At 37.1% G+C, this 19,874-nt stretch overlaps 1 protein-coding gene across 5 annotated transcripts in view; it reads left to right on the forward strand.

The window, feature by feature from the left end:
* SNX24 (sorting nexin 24) overlaps positions 1-19,874 on the forward strand; it is a 91,730-nt gene that overhangs the window by 44,361 nt on the left and 27,495 nt on the right. For all 5 annotated transcript variants that reach the window (XM_023944360.2, XM_086867064.1, XM_086867066.1 and 2 more), the window contains 2 exons: positions 4,080-4,163; positions 10,977-11,081. In XM_023944360.2, coding sequence (XP_023800128.1) covers positions 4,080-4,163; positions 10,977-11,081 — 189 coding nt within the window. The remainder of the gene's footprint in view (positions 1-4,079; positions 4,164-10,976; positions 11,082-19,874) is intronic.

Below are 19,874 nucleotides of genomic sequence, written 5' to 3' on the forward strand. Positions count from 1 at the left end.
AAGTTACTGGAGTTGCATGTTTTTGCATCAGATTATCAGATAAAATATGTCCTTTTGTATCCAATGTACACATGTACGTAAGAACTAAAGGGGGGCAGTGTCAATATTACCCATAATTCATGATATGCACATGTGGGCACCATGGGCAGTTTTTATACATCTTATTAGTTCCTGTTTTCTTCCATTTATGCTTTCTGTCTTCAAAATTCACAGTGATACAGTACCAGTTTTTTGCCCACAATACAGTTTAGTTGCTATGTAGTACTGTCCAGTTTCTGCAACAAAAAGAGAAATGTATGTGCTCTTCTTGGAAATACTGAAAAAGGACCATTCATTTAGAAGTTTAGTAATGATCAGAAATAAATAAATTCAGGAAGCTGGCAAAATTTGGCATACTTGCTAATAATAAAAAGAAAATGGTTTCCAGGATCTGAATACAATCCATATAATTGAAACCAAGTGAAGAGGAAAAAAAAATAATTATGTGTAAATCTGTTTTATACTCAGATCTGAAAGTTTTTACTATTTTATTAACAAAGACCTTAGGAATTCTTTTTTTGAAATTTTCATCACAAGTTTGATGGTTATGAATTACAGTGGCAGATGTGCAATTCTGTTGGTTTAAAAGATTGGCATTATTCATACTGATATCCAATTCAGAGATTTTTGCCCCATACATTATTAATGTGGGTTAAAGTCTGTTGGAAGAATGCTTTTAATGGATAATGATCTGGCTATCTGCAGACATCGCTGATAATTATTGGGGCAGCAACCAAGAGCAGTGAGATGTTTCTATTTTCAAAGTATTCTCGGAGTTTTCTAATTGGTGTCTTCAAATCTATGGTCCCTTGTGTCCCAGTCAGAGTGAACTGCAAATCATTCAGTGCAGTGTAATTTCTGGTATTTCAATGACTATGGGAAAAGTATTTTGCTTGTCTAATTCAGAGATTAATTCTTGCATTTTTCATTTAACTATCTGTCACTTACAAAAAGTCGTATATCTTTTCAGAGTTATCTGTTCAAAGAGCATGAACATTTTTACTAGAAAAGTAATTTCCTAGCACTGTTGCATTTTTCCCCCCATAGTTCTTCCATCTTTATTTTGGCACTTTCATCTATGTTCACCAGTTTCCTTACATTGTTTTTCTGCCAGAGCCTGCAATTGCTCAGTTAAATTTGTGTGAGATTTGCTTATAGCTCTTTTGTATCCATTAAGAGATCCTATCTCTCTCTCCCAGCTTAATGTATCTTTTTGTCTTTCACACAAACCTATACCATTGTATGAAACAGTGGCACAGAAACTAATTTATATGCTTTTAATTTGCTTATGTGAATTCTGCTCTGGTAAATTATGAGTAGGCAAACCTGGAATTCATGCAATCAAAATAAAGTAATGTAATAATACAAGTTTATTAACACAATTGTGTTATTTCTTGAATTTCTGCTTTGCAAGTTACTTTGTAAATCAGTTTAATATTTAGTTTTAAATTAAGTAAAAATATTTCTGGGTTGTCTGCTCATTTATCACAAATTGCTTTGTATTTCCAAAGTATAGGTGCCACAGTGAGTAGATTAGAAACCAAATTTGCACAGATATTCAACTTCAAGCATAGGAGAGTTATTGCTGGTTTTGTAAATTTGAAGTGTCTCCTAAAGCTGGATCTGAGGCCTCTGGATAGTGAGGGGCAAGTTAAAACCTCTACGTCCAAGGAGTTGAAGGTATATGGGTGGCATTTTCTCTATTTTGAAATAATACTGTTTTGCATGCCAAGCTGCACTTCTCTCTTGCACCTTCTGTGGAAGTAACTCTCAAATATATTGTTCAATATCATGACAGCAAAAATTATGAAACTGTTTTTAAAACAGGAGGAAGAATAAGTGTTTTTGGTGTACTGAAACCATTTATTTGGTTCCTTAACTTGTGATGAAACATAGAACAAAATAGATGCATGCTTTGAAAAGAAGGCCCACATAGGGATTCATATTTCCTCTCGCATGATCCAACTATACTCCTTTATGAAAACATGGGGTTTTAGATTTCAGAGGGACAGATATTTCTCTGAAGACGCACGTATGAATAAAATCAAAATGGAACTGCACATGCCAACCTGTGATTCACAAGAAAGTTACCTGCCAAGGGAGTGCTTATAGCTGAAGCAGGAGCCTCTTAGACTTCTCCAAATTGCTTGGCAAACCCTGTAGCAAACAGAAGTGTTAAATTTAAAGTGGTGAGTAGCTCTTAGCTGACTGAGGTGAAAGTGTGTGTTTTGAGTTCTTCATAATTCCTGGAGATTTAATAGCAAGTAAATACAAAACTATTGCAACACCTTAGCTGGAGACTCATGATCACTTTTCACTTAACTACTTTCATATTTTGTTCTCAATTCTTTCTAACAAGTTATCCTTAAAACTCCTTTGTTCCTGTGCAATCCAAAAAAATTGTTTCTTGCAGAACTATTTATTTCATATTATGTGTAGAATATGAAATGCAAATAATGTTTTCTGCTCATTTAATTAGCATGTTAAGTCTTAACTAAAGAAAAATGTCTACACTGGTTTTCCTTTGCACAGGATTCTCTTTACAACTCTGAACTTAATAAAATAAGTTGTAGGGGTGCCTTAGAGTTTTTTTCATGTGTAGAGGAAAATTGTTTAATAGCCACTGGCTGTTCTTTCAAAGTAGTCCAAATAGATAGGAGGGGGAAAAAAAGCAGTGCAACCAAAGAAGGTCATCTGTGTGTACTGTTAGGACACAGACATAGTCCTATTCAAAGATGTAAAATGTAGCACAGGTTATTACAGCAACCCAAATGAATTTTGGTAATGTAAATGTTGGTGTGAAATGATTATGGTCCTATCCATACTGCTTTCAAACAAAGGTAAAAGCATTTCAATCTGGATTAGATAAAATGCTGTCTGTTTTTAATATTGTTTGTCTAGCCAGTGAAAGCCACAGCATTTTGACCTGTTTGAAAGGCAGGTTCTAGTGAACAATAGAGTTTATCCAGTATGGTATGTCAGTGTTTGCTCTGATTAATGCTAGCTGGGCATGTTGTGACAGAAAAACCTTTTTTCTGCATTCAGGCATAAACACTGCTCGCAAATTTATTTCAAAGAACATTTTATTTGGCTAAGTGTTGGGTCTCTATGTGATCATCTGTGCTGAACATTGTTTCTCATTGTCCTGAAAATAATTATTTCCAAAATTTTCTGGGCTAAACAGAAAACAAAGAACTCATAGATAGAATAGTCACTTTTTCTATATTACAGCTCTGCTGATTTTGTCTTCATTTAATAGACCATATTTTCTTGAGTACCTCAAAATATTTCTCATCACTTGCCCTCAAAACTGACCTGCTGACCTGAGAATCAAGAAAATGTCATGTTAGTGACTACTAATTAGTGGATCCAGAGAGTTGCTTCTCCTGGCCTTTCAACCTTCCTGAGGCAGCAACAAAAGCTGTCACATGTATCATACAAAGAAAACAAGCATTTGCCATGTGTGCATTTTATTTTGTTTTTTCCTTGAGTATACACAGCACAAGTTCAATTGAGACTAGAGATGAATTTGTAGGTTAGGAGGAAATTAGCCTCAAATACAGTATTTGCATTTATTTCTCTATTTTCATGCTTAACATAATGCATATAAAATTCAGCTCTAATTCAACATATATGAATGTATTAGTATGCTGTATTGTAAGAAGGGGAAAAGAGTTAATCTCTATTTTTCTTTCTCCCTGTTTATTTCTGTTCCTACCATTCCTTTTTATATTTTTTATTGGTTTAATGTATGTTGCCTCTTTCTGAAAGGAGATATTTTAATACTTAGTTTTTAATGTAAAGCATATAGTCCATGCTTAATCTGTTTTTCTATATGTTTGTTGAACAAACATGTTAAAAGAAGATTCAGCCATATTTACCATTAATCACTGTTGTACTTCTGCAACTCATGAGGCACACTGGGTTTTTTGGGACTACTCAGAAGAATGACTGTGGTAAAATGGGACTGTCACAGCCATGTCACTGAACTGTTTTATGCAAGTAACATTACCCTCTTTTTTGTTATTTATAATTTTCAGGTCTTTAAAATAGAAGTGCTGATGAGTGGAAGGAAACATTTTGTGGAGAAGAGGTATAGTGAATTCCATGCACTTCACAAAAAGGTACTGATCCTTTTCTTTATAATCTGTAGCTTTATTTTGCCTCAGTGATGTTTTCCTCTCTCTTGTACTTGTAACTATACATGGTTTATCTTAAATACATCCTGTGATCCATGCCTCTGGAAATTAATTCCTAACTATCTCAATTTCTTCTCTGTTTTGTAGAAGGGAATGATGCTTTCTCACAAGTCACTAAGTCTCCTTTTCTTTTTGATTATTGTTTGCATGCTGTATAGCTAAAATGCCTATCTGCAGTATGTTTTTGTTGTCTTGTAAAGTCACATTCCTACCACAAATAAGTAGAGTGGTACTTTCCCCAGTTATGCAAATAATTTGTTTATTTTATAAATTTTATTGCTTACCTGCCATATGCAAATATGAGGAAACAACTTTTGTACTTGAAGAAACCAGACATGAAAATGATTGAATAAACTATCTCAATTAATGTAATATAAAATATCTGCTAAGCTTGTCTACTGAATCATCTTAGTAACATATAGAAGGGAACTTGGTATTTTCAAGGCTGGTTATCCACTAATAAACCTTTAAATTGTTTTGACCAGTGTTAAAGGAAAAGTATGATTTTTTCTCTCCAAGCTGAACTGAATGCTGCTGTGCTGTTGTGCTGCTGAAAGGCAAGCTTTACTTTTCTACTTTATGGAGGCCAAGTATTGTGAAGGAGAATTCTGGAGGGGCATTGCAGCCCGTTACCGGCAGTGGGGCTGTAATGAAGAGCTTCAGTCCTAGGATCTGGATTACCTAAACACCTCTTGGTTTGTAGGTCTGAGTGGCAGTGGAGTGTGGGCACAATCAGCAACTTTGACTGATGCTGCTTGCCTTCATTATGGAAAAGCTTCCTCTGCAAACAACAGAGACCAGCATGGGTATTTACACCTCCTGTCAGTGCAACATCAGAGGAGTTTATTTCCACCAGTATGTTTGCTGGTTGTCCTGAATTAGCTCAGGAAAGAAACTAGCCTGGTGCTACAGAGGATGAATTTGCCAGGCTTTTAAGGTGCATACGTTTTAGCAAACTTTTCCGAGCAAAAGACAACTATTGACCCATCAAAAGTCCAAAGACAAGAACTGTTTACTGAGTTATAATTAAGATGTGCTAGTGCTTCTTGCTTATTTGCTTTTTGCTTCAGTAGTGGTATCATCTGCCTCTTATTAATACTTATTTCCTTGTTTATTGTTTTAATACAGATGTGTCTCAGATGTTGTCATTCTTGTGTTCATATTAAATATGGAACTAAATAAGCAACAGTGTCAGAAACTGTAAAATAACTAGCTCACCCACCACTAAGCCTTGCAATATATGAGTACTTCGTTTTACAAATAATAATTCTGCAGTTGAAGGTAAAGCAGATGAATAGAGTTCATACAATGAAATAGGCTAAGGAAACAATAAGAGGGAAAAATCAGGATTTACATCCTTAAAATATGCCCTATCCAAGCAGGTAGGATCCTATTGTTAGAATAGTATAGTATTGTATAATGCAATGTCGTACAGAATTAGAATTAGAAATATAATTGAATATTTTCAGTTGGAAAAGATGTACAACAATTATACAGTCCAACTGCCTAAGCAATGCAGGGATGACCAGAAAGTACAGCATTATATTAAGGGCATTGTTCAAATGTCCCTGACAGGCTTGGAACATCCACCACCTCTTCCAGAAGCCTGTTTTGGTGTTTGATCACCGTCTTGGTAAAGAAATGTTTCCTAATGTTCACTCTGAACGTCACCTGGCACAGCTGTGAGCCATTCCCAGATGTCCTGTTGCTGGATCCCAGGGAGAAATTATCAGCACCTCCCACTCCATTTCCCCTCTATAGGAAGCAATGTGATCGCCCCTCATCATACTTTTCTCCAAACAAAGCAAACTCAGTGTCCTCGGCCACTTGGCATCTATCTGCTGAGCACCTGCAGGTGGGTCCTTTGCAAGCAGAGGAGAAGAAAAGCTGACACCAAGGCTGGATCTGGAAGAGGGAGGAGAAGGCCTGTGGTTGTGGGCAGAAGCCTTTCCTAGGCTGCTCACTATCTGGGCAGCTGCCCCGTCCACGGCTGTTCCTTCACAGGGGCAGGACTTTGTACTTCTCCTTCTTGGGCTCCTGCTGCGGTGGAGTATGACTCTGATGTGATGTAGAGAGCAGCACCAAATTGTTGCTCCAGGCAAGAGGAGAGATTTGGGCACCATCATAGCGAGGCTGGACCAGGCAGTGCAGGCTGGTAGGAGAGCAGAGCCCAGGGACATGGGGCAGAAGGTACAGAGAAGAGGAGCCAGGCCTGAGGCGATGAGCAGTGGGTCAGGGCCTGGCTCTGGAGACCCCTGAGTAGAAACACCTGTCCCAGGACCAGCTGCTAAGATGCAGGCATGGAGCTGGACAGAACTTGCCTTTAGAGGATCAATGAAACAGTATCTGGCGCAAGTAGAAAAACCCACCAGCATTAGCATTCCATCCCACCTAGCAAAAAAGTGAAAAGGGGTGAGGATAGAATCTGTACTTTTAACAACACTGACACTTTTACTGTAGGTTTGTGCATTTAATTTCAATAGTTGGGGCTGGAAGCTTTTGAGGGCTGGCAAATGCCACAGCTGATGGCTGCTTTAGCCATATTCCAAGGCACTTTCCAACATCATTTACATGGTGCTGGGCTCTTGTTTGCTGGAGAGGCCTTGGGGGTCTCTTTTCCTTCTCTTCAGGAGTTGCTGTGACCATTCAGAGGAGAATTTACTGCCATCTGGAAGTGACAACCCTGGGCACAGCCTTACCTGACTCAGCCTGGGGCTCTTCTTGCTCTGTAGAATAGCAATGGGAGCTGAGGGGAGGCTGACAGGATCCTCAACAGCAGCTGTGGAGGAGGTGGCCTTTCTGCTGCTGCATTGCACAGCAACACATGCACACTGCTGCATCAATGTCACTGTGCAGTTTTGGAGGGACACCCCCAGCATCCAGCCCAGCAGCTCTGCATCCATCCTGTGTTTGGTTGGGATGGTTGTGATGGTGTCTTCCACCATGGCTCATCCAACGCAGTTGCCAAATATCTCCACCTCCTGACGGATCCAGGGTTGCAGTGTATGGAGGAACGTTGTATGGTTCTGAAAGCAATCCAACGAGCATGGAGGCTGGATGCCACCCACAGGACCCCTGAGCACTCCTTGAAGCCCACCTTTGTTGTGCTCCAGGATGAATGAGGTCCTGGGCAGCTGTATGTCCCAGAGCCACTCCCACCTTGTGGATGATTCATGTTGTAGTGGGGTGTGGTGACATACTCCAAGGAGTCATCATCCAGCTGCAACAATTGCAAGACTGACAGTATCCTCCTCTTGCAGAAGGGGTACTCAGGTTTGTTCTCAGTCCAACGCAGGATGGACAGGTAGCAGAACTGGTGGAGCGTCCACATCACACAACAGGCCTTCTCCCAGCTGTCCAGACAGACAGGTTGAACTTCACTGTAGTTTCTTGAGCTGCACAATAAAACATAAAAGTCATGGATGACTGCAGTCTCACTCTCATATTTGTCTTCTTGTACACCACTTTTACTGCAATAACTCCTTTTGCAGAGATTTCTTAGAACACCAGAAAAACCATAAATGATACCCCCTTTCTGTCTCTGCAGAAATAGTAGCAAAATGAACAAACCTGAAAGACAGATATTCTAACCAGGCACTTTGCACCATGTTTCAATTTGTTTAATGTTCTCATTCACTTGCTGTCTGTTTATATTACTCTGGGAATGGATAATGACTTTTTTCTTATTTGTTCCCTGCACAGATGCAAAACATTTAGCATATTTTGGCAATAATATACCTTTTTAATAAGTCTTACTTTTTGAAGTTGTAAAATTTTGGTTAGTATTGTTGAACAGTTTGTGCTCTGAACCTGTCTTAGTTCTTTCAGTGTTACAGGAGTCCTAGAGAAAGCATTTGCATCAGTTTGCTATCAGCATGCCAATACGGTGTTTATCTTCTGTTCCTCTCTTCCCCTTTAATTTAAAATGTACGTTTCATTCTAAATTGCTGTGAGTACCTGGCAGTTGGAAAGGTCTCTTTAGACTTGCCGCATATTCAAGGTGCCCTTAGTGTTGGAGATGTCTGTAGTGTGCAGGAGAAACAAAGCTTCTGTAGAGAACACCTGTGGTAGGAAATGGGCATAGAGGCTGATAAGGAGATTGTGCCTCTCACTGGGGAACAGCATGCCTCACTGGCATTGTGTGGAGGAAGGAGGACTCTGTTGCTCAAAGAAGATGTTATTCGTTCATCAGAATGCCAATCAATGTTTTGATTATATTTTTTAAACAGAGCTGTTTCTAAAAACATGTCTGGATTTCCCTCTGTCTTGAGTTTGATCTGTCATAGATCCCAGTTTGTAAAAGAGTAAATCCTGTACCATGTGGCTGTAGTGGAAAAGGTTTAAAATATTTTCAAGACTGCCATGTTACACCAAGAGTACAGGTTTTTCTTTTGGCAGAAACCACCCACAGATGTTGGCTTCTATGAAATAGTTTGCATAGGTCATTATGCTTTTCCCTGATTATGAACAACAAACCTTTCCTGTCAGGCTATGCAGCATTCACATTACAGTATTATATATAAGTCTGAACAAAAGTGTTATTATACTCACGTGGCAAGTTTTTTTAGCAAGAATGAAATTATTTCTAGCTGCATACCATAGTTAAAAATATGACCATTTGTTCATCTTTATTCCCAAGTATCTTTTTATACTTCTTTTCCTGTTCATTATTAGATATTGGTAGTTATTTTTAGGGACAATAATGCTAGAAGGTCACAGTATTAAAACTACTGCAGTGAAATTTGCAAAAATGAAGTTTAAAACATTTTTAAAACAGGTTTGTTTTGCAAATTGTCTGTAATTTTAATATAACTAGTGTATACTGTAAATCATATTGTGTTCTCATAATTGGACATATAACTTTTACTTGATAATGTGAGCCACCTTTAAGTCTTTCTGGAAATAAAGACTACAGTATGTCAATAGGTGTTAGGTCAGTATAACAGACAGGAAGGTACTGTGGGCAATAATAGACCTCAGATAAATATGTTTTGTTTTGGGTAGGGACAAGTCTGAAGGAATACAGCTAATGCATATCTGGTTTTGCTTAATATTCCTTGACATTGTTATAATTATTTGTAGCAAAATATAGGACTGTGTTCTTTTAAGCATGAGGAAGTCAGCTTTTGAGATATCTTTTGTATATCTGTATAATGCTGGCTTTATACTTACAACCAGTATCTATGCCAGCACATTAAGTAGTTGGGTTTTGGATGTTTTATATGTAATGGGGCCGCAGAACACAAAAGGATTGTTAATCATTAGCTGAGTTACCAGCCACAGGGTATTTATCTTGTAAGCAGCTAGGTCTTGGTGGATGCTTTTATAGTTTCAGATTTGTCTGCACTCATCTGGAGCATTCTCCTCATTTGTTGCTCACCTGCAGGTGCTGTCATAGTTCACAACAGCGGTGACCGTAGTTTCTTCCACATCCTCAATCAATTTAGAGGGAGAAACGGGGGGTTGCATTCTGTTTTTAAGATCAGTTAGTAAACGTAGCTGGGTTTGGAGTTTTATTTTGGAGTGTTGTTTTTCTCATTTCACATTTAATTGTAATTTAGCACTGTTAAGAAATAAGGAAGTTGCAAAATGTTTCCAGAGCAATTGAGGTTTCCCGGCTGCAGTTTCGATACTTGTGATTGCAGAGACGTTGATATGTTGCCACTGCTTTTTCCTATAGTGACATCTCAGCAAGCTCAAAGATGAAATGTAAATTCTCAGTCTCCCATGGGTATGCATGTCAAAGTCAATTTTGAGTTTCTTTCCTTGCGTTCTTTGCTTCAGATTTACTCAGAGGCAATATCCAATAGAAAGAATGCCACCTTCTATTAAAATGCTATGGAGTCTATTTCAGTTATTATTTTTGCCCTGTAGTTTTGAGGAAAACATTAGTATTTTTTGGGTTTAAGAAAATACGTTGAACCAGCAAGAAAATTTTTGAGTGTTTTCAGGTTGCATGTTTGTGTCTATCTATATGCAACCATATATATGCATATATATAAAATATATATATGTGTGTGTTTTTATATATATATATAACATATATAACATATATATATATATATACACACAGACATTATTTATAGATCTGTGTAGATACATGTATAAGCTTTCCTGTGGGAATCTTTAGACTAATAGTTATGGACCTCTCTTTGAAATATAATCAGTGACAATCTTGCTAATCTCTGTGTAAGATATTAAACACAAACTGTCAGTCTGTTGGTACACTTTGAGAAAATGGATATTTTGCTCTCTTGATTGCTGTCTCTCTAGAGAAATGGTTAGTACTCCCTGCACTTTTCACACCTTGTTCGTAAGTGCCTAAATCTGGAGTTAGAAACTATCATGGTGTGTTCACTGCACTTAGAAAGATAATTTCTGGTTATGTCATGGTGATGTTGTAACATACTGTCCCAGGCAGACTTGTGGGAAACTCCAATTCCAAGTATTCTCATGTAGTGGTTGCCATTTTATTTTCAGGCTGTTAGTCAACAAGAAATTGTTAGTAGGGTTCCTCTTTCACATCCAGGGGAACTGGATGTGAAGATTTTAAACCGTGCTCTGTAGGTGTGACATCTGCTACTATTTCAGGGAGACGATTGTAACTTTATTTCTGTGGTGTTGTCCTTAATACCTAGGTTTTTTACATTGTTAAATAAACTTGTTTATTTTAAAGTGACATTATTGTACTTTGTTTCTATCTTTTTTTGTTTGTTTGTTTGTTTTTTTGTCTTTCAGCTCAAGAAGTTCATAAGAACACCAGAAATCCCTTCAAAGCATGTGAGAAACTGGGTCCCCAAGGTCCTGGAGCAGCGTCGACAAGGCTTGGAATTGTACTTGCAGGTGTGTCTCCTTGAAGCCTGCTGAAAGTAATAGCTGCATCTGTTTTCAGAGCATTAGAAAGTATGAAGTGTGGCATTTTACTGATAGGCAATTTTAGAGGTGGGAAGTGATCTGGGTACTTACCAGCAGCAGTGATTTCTGTTCACTTAGCAGAACTACCAGCTGGAAAACTAGTCTGTTTTGCATTTTTTTTCTGATTTTTCCAAAGGCTGTTCATTGACTTTGGTGACCCTTCATTTTCATCTGCCTAAAATGGGAAAAATAATGTTACTCTTTCCAAACTTGTTCTGACTATACCAATCAAAAATGTTGCAGAAAAAAATGTGAGGAGGCTTAATTTAGCTCACCTGTATTTAGACAGACTAGGGAAGCATCAGCTCATCAACTTCATATCACTCTGCTATACATGCCCATATATGAATTGTTTGTCTAGCTGAAATAGGCACCTGTCATCTCATATTAATCTCAGTTGGTTTGGATATTTGCATTTTAAGTCTTAGTTTCTACCTAGATGGGTCATGATTTTGATAAAGACAATAAAAGGAATGATGCAGTTGTATAGACATCTAAATATATCAGGAATAAATCCCATTCACTTTTAATAAATGGAATTTCTTTTGTCACCATGATTGCTTTAAAAAATGCCCTGTGGTGTAGGTTCACAGCTATTTCTCTAGGGGCAAAGCCCGATGAAGGTGTTACTCTAAACCTGTTCCCAGTTCACTGCACTTTCAGCTGCACTAATGCAAGTGCTGTTTTACTGAAGGGGATCATAGAAATAATGTGTCAAAACATAACTCTTTTGGGAGGAAGGCAAGAATAACAGTCTTCTATTTTTACTCACATCAGCCACTTGCAGTAAATTTTTGTTTTTTCTTATTTCCATACAACTTTCTTTTGGACATAATCACTACTAAGGCACATGTACCAATTTGTCTTAAGCAGTTGATTTCATTAAAAGGATAGAGAGGTAATTTGGCTATCCCTTTTTAATTGCTGATAAACTGTAAAATAACATCTCCCCCTACTGGAAGAGTTAGTCAACTCTTGTTCTTTTGCAGTCTTGCACATATAATTAACTCTTCCTGTATTCTATTGCTGTTGGCTGTCATAGGAACATGCAATGGTTTAGGTTGGAAGGGACTGCTGGGCATCATCTCTTTGAAATATGACAAGCCTGTAAGTTATAACCATACTGATGTGCATACTAATTTAAACAAGGAGAAAAGTTGTTAATACTTTTGTCAAAATTATAAATTTGTTTCCAGTAATAGGAAGCAGAATTAATCATCAGTGAAATTTTAACTTTTAAGATAATTAGAGCCTGACTCTAGATAATGAAAAGTTCATAGCTTCAGTTTTGAGATGTTTTTAATAGTGCCAAGCATTTGCCAAAGTACAGTGTAGAAATATACTACCATTTCAGAAGACACAATCTGTTTTTTATTTAACATCCTGTATATAAAATATTGCAAACACATTTTCAGGTGGTACTAGTGACAGTTAATCTGTAGGAGCTGTTGGGCTGTTACTGTCACTAGTCAGCAGTGGTGCTTGTAGCCAGGCATTTGTGTAGCAGATAAACTTGCAGGAAACCATGCCAGTCATTACTTGTTTTGTATAAAACCAGCAGAACCATATGTAAATATGGAGCTATTACATAGATGTAATGTTCAATGAATTTGTTTTAGCATGCCATGCCAATGGCCATCAAATAGAGTCCTCTACCTGACATGGTCTAACCATGTTGGATTCTTAACATATTTTTAATAAAGTAGTTGTCTATAATTAAATACACATAAAAATATTGACATGAAATGAAAGTAGTAGAGTCACCCTACTAAGTAGTAAAGAAAGCAAGACATTCCCCTAAGACAGAAGGTGCTGCAGTTGCCAGGACCTTGTTACTTCTTTGTGACCTTTTCATGATGAAACCGCCCTTTTAAATCCTTTCAGCGCAGGTTGTTTGTTTCTTGGAGTGGATGGACAGGAGCTCACAAACATTTCATTATATCTTTCTGAGCAGTAGCAAAATTACAAATAAAGTATTATTAAATTGCGAGCTACAAAGAGTAGTTTTTTTTAATGTATCAGTAGCCACTGCCAGCTAATTGTCATAAGACTGCTTATTTTACTTTTGTTTTTGAAAGGTTGGGTCAGGACTTTTTCTTGTTATAATAGACCAATTTTCATGGAATTTTGAAAGAATGATTTATCTTACACTGTTTTTTAAGTAAGACTTCCATATTTTACAAGTCTGATTGGAATGTGCAACTTTTTTATGCTGTGAAACAATTGACTAGAAGCACTAATATGCTTAGTAATTCAACTGCATGTATAATAATATTTACAGAGACCTTGTGAATACTGAGAACAATCAACTGACTGACAAAAGGAAAGAAGGATTATGTTTAATTTATTAATGAGGAAACAGATGCAAAGATAAGTGAATGACAGATGGGGGCCCCAAACATTCAAGCAAATTAGTATGAAAAAATAAGCTATTGCTACTCTGCTTATCATGGTAAATGTCTCTGTGCATGATCTTGAACTACAACATAAAGGACGTAAGCTGAGTTGATTTAGTCTTTGCTAAATAAGACAATGATAAAATCACAGAATAAATGGAATTGGAAGGGACCCACAAGGATCATTGAGTCCAACTCCTGGCCTGCGCAGGACAGCCCAAAAGTGTCCATGTGCCTGAGAGCATTGTCCAAGCACTTCTTGTGCTGTTGGGCTGGTGCTGTGACCACTTCCCTGGAGAGCCTGTTCAGTGCCCAAACACCCTCTGGGTGAAGAACTTTTCCTGATATCCAATCTAAGCCTGCCCTGACACAGCTTCAGGCCATTCCCGTGGGTGCTGTCACTGGGCACCACAGAGAAGAGATCAGTGCCTGTCCCTCCTCTTCCTCTCATGAGGATGTTGAAAATGAGGTCTCCCTTCAGTCTTCTTTAAATCTCAAAACACCTGTTACTGCCAGTAGAAGAGCACTAAACCAGCTTTTATTACCTTGTGGTGTCCATCAACTAGGTAGCTATAGTTGCTTATATATCTGAGCTTTTAGTTTGCTGCAGAGGAGAGATAAGAATCCAGGTGGTTTTGATTTTAAATTTGCAAAATAAATCACTGGGTTACATTATTGCTGACAAAAATCTCTCTTCATAGTAGTTTTAGTCTGCAATAAGATTTGAACTTAATATTTATTTATGGTTAGAAATACCTTCTCTTGATGAGCTTCATGAGGAGCTGGGTGATGAAGGAAGGAAGAAGCATAAGGATTTTAAGCAGTTGGTTGTATAAGGCACCTATAATCTGAGAAGGGCTGCCAAAAGTAACTGGCCTGAAAGGCTGTGACTCCTCATAGTAGTGACTCTATAAATGTATTTGCTTGAATGTACCAGAAGGTGAAGGTAAGTGTGAAAGATGATGGAGCATTGTGGCTTCTGGATGGTGTTTGTTTGGTTTTGTTTTTTTTCATCCGCTGTCCAATCTTGGACTGTTACCACAAAGCAATACAAAAACATAATTTAGTTTGTATGTATATTTTAAATAAGATATAAATAACTTGAAAACTCCCTCTTCCACAGTTTTTACTGTATCTGAGTTCAGTAAGCTATTTCATAGATGGACCAAGTAAACAGGTAGTTGGGGTCTTATTTTGAACACTGAAAGGTGGCATGGAGGGACCTTATCTAACTGGCTATCAAAGCAGCTGCAGCTGCTTTGGGTCATATCAGTATTTGTTACAAATACGTTTGATATGATATACTATTGGAGGAGAAGTTTTTACAGAGCTTATTTCCTGTGAATTGGTAATGGGAAAGAATTTGATCTAGCCACCTGCTCATTTGGAGTTAGGTCATATCCTTGTCCCAGTAAGCTGACACTGGATGTTATTGCCATCCAGGCTGTCTGCCCCAGGGACATGCCCTTTGACAGGTCTGCCTTTTAGAGTTCAATGGAATAGATATTTTCTAACCCCCTTGGGATGAAGAAATCTCATCATTTGCTGATATCATCAGTCCAACAAGATAACAAGCATCATTTACAGAATTCACTGTGAAGTGGCACCCACACCCCAGCATGAGACCTGGTAGCTGCTGCTAGTCTTCACTGCAATAATTTGCTTATAGGGAGAGATTTTGAAGGAGGCCCATTTTTTCTATTAGTTTCAGGGTACTAACTCATTTCATGTGGTCTGGGTGACCTGAAGAAATTCTTCTTATGACTAGCAAGGCTCTAATATGAAACAGAGAGTTGTAGACCTTCTGAAGTGCCCTATATATATATGTAGCGTCTCTATGTGCATATGTCTCTAACCAGAGTTAATATGTAGAGCTAATATTTCTCTCTTGGCTGAGGTCAAGAAAACATACTTGCCTTTTATTTATTCTTGAACTTTTTACAAAGAGAGCAGTCCTGATTCCTGGAGATAAGATTGGTTAAAGTGCTCCTTGGCTGTGAGACATGAAGACTTGATGAACTTCAACATTCCAGTATTTTCAGGAATCCAGATCTTAAAAATGAATTATGGCATTTATGAAACTGGACTAGAGATTTGTTTTCCATTTAAGGAAATAATCTGGAGATCTGAGAAGCACTTTGACCTATATTTCAGTATTCTTCAGAATGCAATTCTCTTTAAAAATATTTTAACTACCAATACTTCCTGAAAAACATAAGTAAAACCATATCTGTTATGATTTTATTCTTAAGAAATTAAAATCCAATCCTATGCTCCTTAGCTGTCTTAGTTTTCAGCAGGGTGGAGTTAAAAAAACAGTGAATGGGATAATGTAATGAATAATGTGTAGTTGCTTTATGACTAAGCTCATCAGAAATAAAAAGAAGAAAAGTACATATTATTTTGCATTTTTTTACTCTTTTTGGGGGAACAGTTCAACTGCAACTGCAAAAAATGAGGACAAATGAGCTATTTCTGTAGTTAGTTACACTGCAGAGGAGAAGCTGTCAATACAGAAAATCTGGCTCAAGGTGTCATTTCTTCATGGGCCACTGTGATTTCCTTTAATTACTTCAATTAGCATTGATACAAAATTCTTTATGGTAAAGTTTAAATAAGTAAATAATCTTTTCTGACTGGACAGTGGGTATGAACAAAATTTTTGTACTATTTTCTTTTAAGTTGATCTAATTTTGGGATGTTGTTTCATAAAAGTTTCAGATTCAGTTAAAAAATACTGAAAGGTTCTTTTTGTTGACTCGAAAACTCCATTGCAGAGCATTTCAGACCTATTACAGCATTTCATATTCAGCTGGGGATAAGAATTGTGCTTTCATTGAGCTTCAGTTGTTGCCCCTTTTCACTATCATTCTGAGGGCTGTGTTAATGTGATTTCTCAGGGGTTTTTTTTATCAAATTGTGAAGAAAAAGAGTTTTCCATCACCTTGTGGGGAGTTTCATTAGTTCTTCACTGCTTAACTGATTCAATTTCTGTTGATCTCTTGCTATTCTAACAAGAAGGCATGTGAACTCAGCCATATATAACCTTGTCCATTGTCAAGAAGACCGGAGAGATCTCTGCTCTAAGATGAGGCATCTAGGCTCCTGATGCCAGTGTGCAAATACTCCACATAGTGTGTTTGCTAGAACTCTGCCTTTCAGTAGCCAAACATGCCAGTTCTGTAACTGCAGCTGAAATCCTGCTTCACAACTCTCTTGCCTGGAGTAGGATCAGAAAAGAGATTTATATGGGGAAAAGAAATCCTTGGTGATGTACATGGTTTTTCATTGCTTTTCTCTTCTCTTTGTGAAGTAGAGGTAAAAATGGTCTCATGGTAGTACATAAAAGCTGTCTGAGCTCTCTTAAGCAGAACGAAAACTAGGACTTCATATAAAGACACGAAGATCTTGATTGTGGCTTCAGCTGATATGGATGTCTAGGATCAGATATAATCCGTAAGTGCTTTCTAAGTGGAACAGTTTTTGATGTTACATATGTAATGTCTGTAGAGGTGCACTGGTGCTGTTGGAGATGTTTAGAGTTACTGAGATCTCTGTGTCTGATATGTGCATTTCTATGAGACATTTTATTGGCTTGCCCAATAAAAATGAATCAAGTTGCTTACTATTTTATTATGGAAATGCAATGGAAAAATGATCTTAGAACTAGTCAATGATCATTCAACTGTTTAAATTTTATTTCTGTGTGGTTCACATTCATCACCTTTATCCATTCTGTCCATGTCCATTCATCACATTTATCCATTCATTACAGTTTTTCTTCCTTTATATTCTCAGTATTTCCTTTATATTCTCATTCTGTATCAAGCATTTATTTATTCCCATATAACTGTGTGCCTTCACCAGAGAGTGCTGTGAACACAAAATTTTGAGTTAGTTCAATTGGAAGACTGGAAAGGTCCCAATATGAAGGGACAGCCTATATCAAGCATAGAAGGTCCTGTAGTTGGAAATAACTTTTGAAGCTGGTTTTGTTTTGAAGAAAATGTATGGTCTTGCACATTTATACTCTTCCTTGGTATCTGTTTATAGCCATTTTGGGATATAGGATACAGTGCTAAATGGATCTTTGGTCTGAAACAATGACTTTTCATATATAATCCTTAAAGTAATTACAGACATGCTTGTGTTTCAGCTTGTTATTAGATTTGCTTAAACATTAACATGTTTTCAAGAACTGAGCCCTGTATGTATCATGAACACTATCTAAAAAGGAAAAGGAGTAATTGTGCGGTTGAGAAGACATATTTGAATAATTGAGATATATCTATAGAGATAGATAGATAGATAGATAGATAGATAGATAGATAGATAGATAGATAGATAGATAGATAGATAGATAGATAGATAATGAAGAGGTATGCAGGTGATGTGACTGCAAAGCCACTTGTAAAGGCTATTGCTTTTTCTGACCAAATGCTTGGGAGGTAATTGGTTATATACTTAAAAGCTGAATTCAGTGGTTGAAATTTTAAGCTATGAAGGTTTTGTGCAAAATGTGGGCTTTTTTTTTATTATTCCCCTCTTTCTTCTGTGTGTACCTGACCTGTGGGGTTTTTTTCCCACTAGGCTTCTGTTTAACCATTCCCCACATCCGAGAGCAGATCACTTTGACTTCTTTGTGTCATTCATTAGGCACCACAAAGGTTTCTGCAGAGGCAGTCCTTCCCTTTGTCCTATGTACACATTCCCTTTGTCCTATGTACATATTCACTGTTATGGTCTATTTCTAACTAATTTAAGACCAAACCGGCTTATTTGCAGAAAAGAAAATTCCCATCAAGTCCAGAAAAGATGCTTATCTTCCTGATTGCTGTTTCTGGAAACCAAATTTATTTTAAATACAGGTAAATATGCTGAGAAGAAAGGGTTTAGCATAGAAAGTTGCAAAAAAACCCCGTGGAATTCAGTGAAATAAGATTTAACTAATATTTTGCTGGGAAGTCTGTTGAATCATCCACATCTATAAATCACATTGAAAATTATCCAAAATTATGCAGTGTCTTTCATTTCTAACTCCATTTAGTGTGCAATAATCAAGGCTGAACAGTTCCTGTGAGGAGTTCTAAAAGCATTGGTATGATAAGTATAAAAAGACAAAATGTTCTTTGTCCTCATTAAAGATTGTGAGCAGAGTGTTAAATAATATTAATGGCTGGGATTGTCAGTACTTAACAGTACTTTCCTAGTACAAGTGATTTTATTGATCGATACAGTCTCAATGTAACAGGGCAGATTATTCTACTGATTTTATCGAAACCTTAACTAAGTTTGTTAGTGTACCACATATCCTTAAATAGATCTAGATGATGATGTAGATTAAGAAAAGCAGACCACCATCCATCTTTTTTTGATCGGTTAATAACTTAAATCCATCATTGCTGCAACCGGCTTTTTTAAGATTCTGTTGTGCATACGTGTTTCTTTGGTGGGTTTAGATGGCTGTGGATTTTAAAGAAGTGTGCCTGACACATGCAGGATTGCATATTTGTTACAAGGAAGCAGAAAGCCAAAGAAAACAGGGAAGGAAAATAATTCTGTAGATAATTTAAAGGAGACCCATTTATTAAAAGTGTCTTTCTGGAGAGATTTATGAAGAATTATTTGAAGCATGTTTCAAGCATGCTCAAAAAATTACCTGGCTTGTGTTTTAGGACTTAAATTTTTGCTTTTCAACTTGTGTGTTATTGTGATTTATGATTAGTATTTTTTCCTTCTTCTTCAATAACCTGTTTGGTTTTGCTGTATAGAATTGTGCTGCATGAACTCTCTCATTTTACTCTTCTTACATGTTAGAGGTGATCAAAATAAATTTTACTCAGTTAAGCACAGAATTTGCATTAGTAGTTGTCACACATTTAGAGACCATATCTAATCTCTTCTCATTATATTGTGGATTGTAGGGATACTGTATTTTGCGTACTTTTGCCCAAGTTCAGATGAACATCAAAGTGTACTAATCATGCATTTCCATACAGAGAGAAATGGTCTCTGTCACGACTCCACATGCTAAGAATAACTGGAAGGCGTTTAAGAGGAGAGAGAAAGAAATTAATTTCTCTGTCTAAGACAGAGTCTATGAAAGCAGAACTAGGGATATTAAAACTCAGCAACTGGCACACTCCCATAGTCTGCTGATGACTGTTCTAACAGCCCTGATTCCTTCTAAATCCATATACAATATGAGATACCTAATTCTTTTAGCCATGATGAAAGAAAATGTCACCTTCCTTATCCTGAATGCAGCTCCACATTTGACATGTAGGCAGTAATTTTTCTTTTTCCTTAGTAGATATTTAATAGA

The sequence above is a fragment of the Cyanistes caeruleus genome, chromosome Z, assembly GCF_971803275.1.
Source record: "Cyanistes caeruleus chromosome Z, bCyaCae1.hap1.1, whole genome shotgun sequence".
Taxonomy (NCBI): domain Eukaryota; kingdom Metazoa; phylum Chordata; class Aves; order Passeriformes; family Paridae; genus Cyanistes; species Cyanistes caeruleus.